At 42.0% G+C, this 7,482-nt stretch overlaps 1 protein-coding gene across 2 annotated transcripts in view; it reads right to left on the bottom strand.

Annotated features, from left to right (window-relative positions):
* Nucleotides 1–3,435: 3,435 nt before the first annotated feature.
* The window catches only part of afap1 (actin filament associated protein 1), a 57,072-nt gene continuing 53,025 nt past the window's right edge, over nucleotides 3,436–7,482 (bottom strand). For both annotated transcript variants that reach the window (XM_062384407.1, XM_062384408.1), the window contains 4 exons: nucleotides 6,578–6,742; nucleotides 5,218–5,408; nucleotides 4,904–5,071; nucleotides 3,436–4,533 (listed from right to left, as the gene is read on the bottom strand). In XM_062384407.1, coding sequence (XP_062240391.1) covers nucleotides 4,507–4,533; nucleotides 4,904–5,071; nucleotides 5,218–5,408; nucleotides 6,578–6,742 — 551 coding nt within the window. In that variant the 3' untranslated portion in view covers nucleotides 3,436–4,506. The remainder of the gene's footprint in view (nucleotides 4,534–4,903; nucleotides 5,072–5,217; nucleotides 5,409–6,577; nucleotides 6,743–7,482) is intronic.

The raw sequence follows: 7,482 nt of genomic DNA, 5'->3' as shown, positions 1-7,482 counted from the left end.
TCCAGCGCATGTGTTGTCAAATTTATGTTTTTTTTACTTAATTTACACATGTTTTTTCTATTTGCTGTGTGTTGAGCTCTCTCGGCCACATTGACATACAGACAGAACCGTTTTTTTTTTTGTTTTTTTACCATTAATACTATAAAAGAGGAGTGTCCTGTGTCTCTAGAGAAGCAAATTGGATTTTTTTTTGAGACAATGGATTCCACCATAAAAGCATTTTTTACATTATTTATATTCATATAAAATGGAGGACGCACATAAGAGCAGGTTTGTCCTGTTTTTGTATGGTAGCAGAGGTCAGTGGGTCACTAACATGGAAAATATAAAGCACGCACACACACACAAACTAAGCTAACACAAGTCAAAATGGCGGTTATTTACGCACACAAAGCCCACAGAACGTGCTTACCTGAATGAAGCTCTGTCGTGATCTGTAGCTCTGTCGCTTCACTTTCATTGAGTCTTTTTCCTCTTCTATGATTAATAAGCTTCAAGTGTTTATCACCGTTTGTTTGTAGCACTCACGTTAGCACCACAGGCGGGCGGGGCCGTTTTTAATTTTCAAATAGTACAGGAAGTGCAGGTGTTGAGCCAAAAGGGATCGTCTTCTAAAAGCTGATCGCATAGCAGTAGTACTCTCCAGTTTATACACAGTACATGTAGTATATATAGTACATGTAGTACCTGCTGCTTTTGTCTGAATCATAACTTTTACACTCACTTAACCTTATGATAGACTGGTTGTTTACCGACTGTAATGCTGGTGCTGATAACCTTTAAGTCAACATAACCATTTTACAATTTTATACTATTATTATTCTTGTTTGTTTTATTCAATTCGTATTTTATTAAGAATATTTTTACTCAGGTTCTACAACCACAGACAAAGTTAAATTTAAAACGAATCAACAGCAAGTAACAGATTCCCTTTCCCCCAAATGTTTCTATAGAAACTTCACCCAAACCAAAAACAGTGTGTTGGTTAATTTAAGCAGATGTGACAAGCGTTCAGAAGGACGCAGACTTAAGGAAAGAGCCCTCAGTCCACAGCCTCCATACAGGACAAGGACACAGAGAGACATGTACACACCATGCAGGTGGCGGCTGACTCAGACCAGTACTCCTCAAAATCCCCACTCTCCTCGAAGACACTCATCGACACAAGCAAGCACAAGAGGGAGCTATTGCTCGTAAGTTCCCAAGATCTCAGCTCTCAAGCAGTTTGATGACTTTATTAAAAAATGTTCACACAGCACCAATAGCCTTCTGTCCAATCTGCTGTGAGAGGGGACAGCAGGAGAAGGTGTCATTGCTCTGGAGCTCTCCATCAATTCACATGTTACAGATATGCAGAAGTTCAGAAATCCCGATATTCACATTTCCTTTTTCTCCACAGCCCCACCAATGAAGCACTCACACTGAGAGCAGTTTGTCAGAGGAGTTTATTTTTCATTCATGTACAAGCGTGTCTGTCACCGAGGCGGGGACCGTCTGAGATATACAAAAAAAAAGAAAGTAGAAAACGTATAAGGTGCAAAAACAAACACTGATGCATGCATCCGTACTCCCCCCCCCCCCCACACACACACACACTCCTTTCCACCGCACCCCCACCCACCCTCTCCCACAAGCTACTGTATGTACAGCAGGTTCACATTGACTGACATCAGACATCATGCTCGGTTACAAGCCCCGCCAAGTCGACGGGCGGTCACAACCAGCTAAACACTTAGTAGACACAAGTCCGCTACGTTCACGTCTCCATGCTGACGTGCCAACTAGTCTCTAGAGCTCGCAGAGTGGCGGGGCTCTCATCTGAAGGAGGGAAGGGGACAGGACAATATGTACAAGACTGAGCACCCCGCGTGCTGCACATAGCAATCTACATGTCGGCAAAGCATAGGCACTGGAGCGAAAAGGATTTATCAAAGAAAGCACCTTTGACACTGTGGTTGTTTGACCCACTTTGAATGGGTTGTTTGAGGGTTAAGGTTCAGATTAGGGTTAGGGGATAAACGCTATGCAAATGAGTGTCCTAACTAAGATAGAAGTACAAGGTTGTGTGTTTGTGTATGTGTGTGTGTGTGTAAGGAAGTCATAGTCTTCCGTAGAAGACAATTTAGAGTTTACAGCGATTATCCCTGTTTCATTCAGTGTACTGTTGATGGGTTCGGAATGTGCCTTGGAGACATTCAAGCTCATGCACACACACGCACACGCACACACACACACACACACACACACACACACACACACACACACACACACACACACACACACACACACACACACACACACACATAGAGGTGTGATCACAGGAGCTGGACTGGAGCTCAGAGGAGCGAGTCGCCATGTCAGTTAAGGTTTCTGAGTTTTTCCGTTGGTAACGCCAAATGTAAGGGAAGCCACGCCCATGCCTGGCCTGACCTAACCTTCCGACACACACACACGCACACACACACACACACACACACACACACACACACACACACACAACAGTTTGAAATCCAATCCAATAGTCAAACTAAGGGGCTATTTGAAGAAGCACAAGACAGTGTGATTACGTAAAGCTGCACTGGCTGATTATGAAAGGAAACCACATGTTTTAGTTATTGGCAGGTAGTGAGCCAGTAATCAAACGGTTTATATTTGCTTTGTTTTAACATGGACATTTGCTTGCTAAAGCTGCATCTACTGTCTGACTACTTTAAAGCTAACTTGTCTTCATTAATCGGTAGGACGTTATGTTCTCTCGATTTTCTGTTGAAGTGAGATGTGATTGTATTTTTGTCAACTGGGCCGATAGAGAATATGAATTTGTTATGAATAAATCACTATTATAACACTTTCAAGTCTTATCCTATTCAGTCACACCTGCAGGTCCAGAAAATATAGATGTGAAAATTAAGGCGGGCGGTTCAAATAGTTGTATATAATGGTATTCTACTAATGGTTTTATTTGAACCCATTTCCTACTGAATAATATTATTTGCTAAGAAACAGTATTCATGGAAAGACACTCTGATCACAAAACAAATCATGTTTTTGTGAATATTTCAGACATGTCAGACGAATACAACCAGAGCTGGGTCAGAGTAAAACTTTGTACCAGATGACAGGATCGTCTAGTTTGTCATGTCCGGTCACATACTGAAGACTATGAAAAGGAGAGACAGGAGCTAGCTTAGCACTAGGTCACTACACTAAACACTATATAAAACAATATATATATATATATACATACAAGACACAAACCATAATTTATTGCACACTATATCAACAACAAGGTTACGTTTAAGAAGCAAAACACTGGGAAAGGGATATTTTGCAATGGTTTATGGGATGTGTAGTTCCTTCACTCTCTGTGAAACGTCAATAGAGAAAATGAATGGAAAATGTATTTCTGTTAATTCTAAATGGGGGGGGGGGGGGGGGGGGGGCACCGTTCGCTCTCTCTCTACAATTTCTTGTTACCGAAATGAGAACTGTTATTTTACAAGCACAAATGATGTGGATTTTATTTAATGTATAAGAATTTATTTTCTTAAGTTAAGTTCTATATATTTGGTAATATTTATATTTTCATTTTATATATTAATACATTTTAATCGGCATCCGTAGGCACCTGTGCATGGAACAATAAGTCCCCAGATTGAATCTAGGCCAACAGAACCTTTGACTTATTGGCAAATTCAAAAAAAAAATATATTGTTCTTTTGTCAAAAGAAGTTCTATCCTCCTTAAATCCAGAATTACTGCAGAATACACATAAATGCTGTTTCCCTGAACAGCTTCTATCAGCCACAGGTTCTTATTTTCCATGATGCTCTGCGTTCATGAGTTTTGATGACATTTAGGGAAACTGATGAGTACAATTTGATTCAGATCCAAATGAAAATATAGATCTATTGAATTTGAATGTGGTTTCATAAGGGGGCTGTTATCTGAATGATGCTGAGGAGAATTCTGCTTCTTGAAATAGCCCTTTAGCACGGAGCTGTGCCGTTACTCTCAGCTGGTGTGTGTCACGATTATTCTGACCCTCAAAACGTGACCTCTGTTTGCAACAAATTCTACAAAAGAAAAAAAAACTTTAAATATATCAACATAAATAAACAAAGGGAATGTTTCCTTTAAACATTTACAAATAAATACTTGGTTTTGACTTAAGATCCTTTTCAAGCCAAACTGCTGGAACAGATTCTGAATTGAAATAAAACAACACAAGGTGTTTGCTTAAAAAAAGAAAAGTGCAGCGAACAACAAACGTTGCACAACTTAGTTTACTAAGCAGGCTCGATAGAATAAGGGTTGGAAAGGTTTGCTATGTCTGTATGCTGTGGTACTTACAGTATACTAAAAGCAGCCCCTCGTTTAGTTCATGTGAATGACTGTGTCCTCCTCAATAACCCCCGGACTGTAATTTAAATAAATATATAGACAATATTTTTAAAAAGAAAACAAAGGAATGAAAGAAAGAGTGATGTGAGGGGGTGAGGAGGTTTATGTGCCGCTCTTCTGCTCCCATTCCTGAAAAACAGAGAGAGAACAGCTTAGTTTGTGGATATCATAGCAGTTTGCTCACCAGATTTTCAGAATCAATAAAATCATCCCAATCACTGGCATCAGTGATGCTGCAATAGTCGTCAATCAAGTAAATAAACATTGTTAAAGTCTAATCCAACTATTTTAGATTTAGTATTTCCAACAAGACTTATAACATCTAACTGCACAATGATGTATTTTTTATTAATGTGACGAAGAGTCATCTTAATGGCATATCCACAGTTTAGCAATGTGAGGTAAGAAAACACTGGTTTTAAAGTAAAGCTCTTTCTCGTTCTTTTTTTGTAAAGTCTACAGCGCTGCTCTAGACCCTGTCCAGCTTGTGAGCTCTGACCTTGGCCTTCCTGAGGACGTGTCCCCGAACTGTGGAGGCCTTCTGACCAGCCGGCTGCCGTCGGAGCAGCGACGCGCTGTTGACCGGCAGGGAGCAGGACTCTGTGTCACTGGTCTCGCAGCTGGAGAAGGAAGACGACTCCTGTGTGCGTCGCAGCATTGCCGGTGACTGCACACACACACACACACACACACACACACACACACACACACACAAATATGGAGAAAAGTTAGACAGCCAGTGGTGGTAGATGACTTTTGAAACAAATTAAAGCGACAAAAATAAACCACGGGAGACAGCGGAGGTGTTCTGACCTGGAGGCCAGAGGAGCCGGCTTTTGGTTCGATGGTGAGGCCAAGAGTGACCCCTCCGCTCAACGCCTTTTTCAGGCTCTCCTTCACCTCCGTCAGCTCCAGCTCCAGGTTCACCCTCTCCTCCTCTTTCTGCCGGCACTGCTCTTCCAACTTCTTCAGCCGCTCTGACAGGGAACCATGAGAGCGTTTGCCTAATGGACAAGGAGTGGCAAATTTGTATTGTGTGAATTTATCACTTTGATAAACCTGATACAATTACCTCAAGATCATTTTAACCGTAGTTTTTTTTTTATTTCACCATATGAGACTAAGACACATATTCACAGGAGCAGCAAGTGCTGATCCCTGGCTTGGCGACAACATACATATAATTCCTGGAGGGGCGCGCGACCGGGAGGGGGAAATGTGAGGTGAAACTACTGTTTTGACGTCCGCATCTCTTTAACGTTGGAACAATAAACAAATCGTTCTTCACCGTAGCCGGGGGTCGGCCAATCGCGGCTCTGCAGCGGGGGCGTTGCGGCAGCGGTGAAAAAAAACGGGGGGGTACGAAGCCATTATCCTAAGATTTTACTGGTCTGGCCCACTTGAGATCAAAATGGGCAGTAGGTGGCCCCATAACTAAAATGAGTTTGACACCCCTGGTTTAGACTGAGCTATATATATAAACATAATTTATATACTGTACAACCACACACATGAACATAAAGGAAATTCTGTTAATTGTATGAAAAAACATTGACTATTTAATCGTCAATGCTGATAAACCAGGTAGGATGAACACTTCACTCTGCACTATAGACTGTTTATAAAGAGCTCTGCAAACAATGTCCATCACACAAACAATTAAAAAGTGAATGTATATTGCAGAGCTGTTGGAGGAGGACTCACTAATCACACTGTGTAGCAAGATGTAGCTCTAGAGCAGGGGTGTCCAAACTTTTTTCCCTGAGGGCCACATGCAGAAAAATATAGGAAGGACTGGGCCACTCTGTGGAAGTGAGGTATACTGCCTCACTTCTAATGCACTACTGTTGGCTAAATCAATCTGCTGTAAGGGGTCGGCTGGCGGGTCAGGTGTAAGTTGGCGCCACTTAGTGTTCAAACTAAGAAGTGCAATACAGTGGGCCATAGTCAATTATATTTTGATTTACTTTGATTGTGGCTAAATAAAAATGGAAGGCGGCCACAGCTGGTCTAAAGCATTCACACAGGACAAGAGAACAGAATATTCCAAACACGCAGGTTTAGAACAGGCATTGCACTAGTTTCCCTTGAAATGTTATCTTCCTGCTTCTTTTAATTTTCACAACTGGTTTAATGTCGAGTATGTATTCAGCAGAAAGGCTGTGTCTCTCACCGGCAGCGGCCTCCACAGCAGTGCGCAGGTCTGTCCTCTCCTTCTTCAGCTGCGTCAGATGGCTCCTGATCTCCTGCTTCTTCTTCATCAGCTCGTCCTCCTTGGCCTGCAGGCGCTTGGCGTCGGCCTCCACGCGGTTCTTTCCGTACTTGCACTGCTCCGCATCTGCAAAACAAAGATTTGGGGTGACTTACGAGAAAAGAAAATCAAGAATGGGAGTCTTTCTCAGAAGGCAACAGACCAAAGAAGGACCGGTTCATGTTTTAGACTTAACATTCCTCATGCTCACCATGGATAGCCTGTATAAAGCGTAACTAAGACATAAATCTGAGAGTTACTCCACAGACCCGTCTTACGATCAGTTGTGAAAGGGAACGTTCACCAGAAGACGTTATAATAATTGTGCTGGAGGTTTAAAAAAAACCTGCCTGATCATTGATTAGTTTGACTAGTTTTAGTGACATTTAGCTGAGCTGTCTGTTTTGAGCAACAGGATTACAGTACACTGGTAATTTTATCTGCAATTACAGTTTCATCACAGTTTTGCCATTATAGGTTTTACCTTCAAATTAGGTGGAGGCTAATCTGGGTAAAGTGCAAGCTTATTTACAGGCTATTTGATGCTCTGACTACATGTTTTTACTGTGCAGGTACTTTTGCAATGCTGCCCCACAGTGAGACAAACAAAGAGACCATCTGTGTGACAGTGCATTGCCCATGACATCAGCATTAAGACATTTTCCATGACATCAAGAGGAAGAGATCAGATCCTTTATTACCAGGACACTGGTGAGACCTGAACTTCCCAGAAACCCACTGATCCCACAGCTGCAGCCTCGAGCAGTCATGAATTACACCAGGACCATGTGTGTGAGTGTGTGTGTGTGTGTGTGTGTGTGTGGTTG

This window comes from Platichthys flesus, chromosome 24 (assembly GCF_949316205.1).
Source record: "Platichthys flesus chromosome 24, fPlaFle2.1, whole genome shotgun sequence".
In the NCBI taxonomy this organism is placed as follows: Eukaryota; Metazoa; Chordata; class Actinopteri; order Pleuronectiformes; family Pleuronectidae; genus Platichthys; species Platichthys flesus.
Note: the sequence above shows the minus strand (reverse complement) of the source record. Positions and strands in the feature narration are given on the sequence as shown.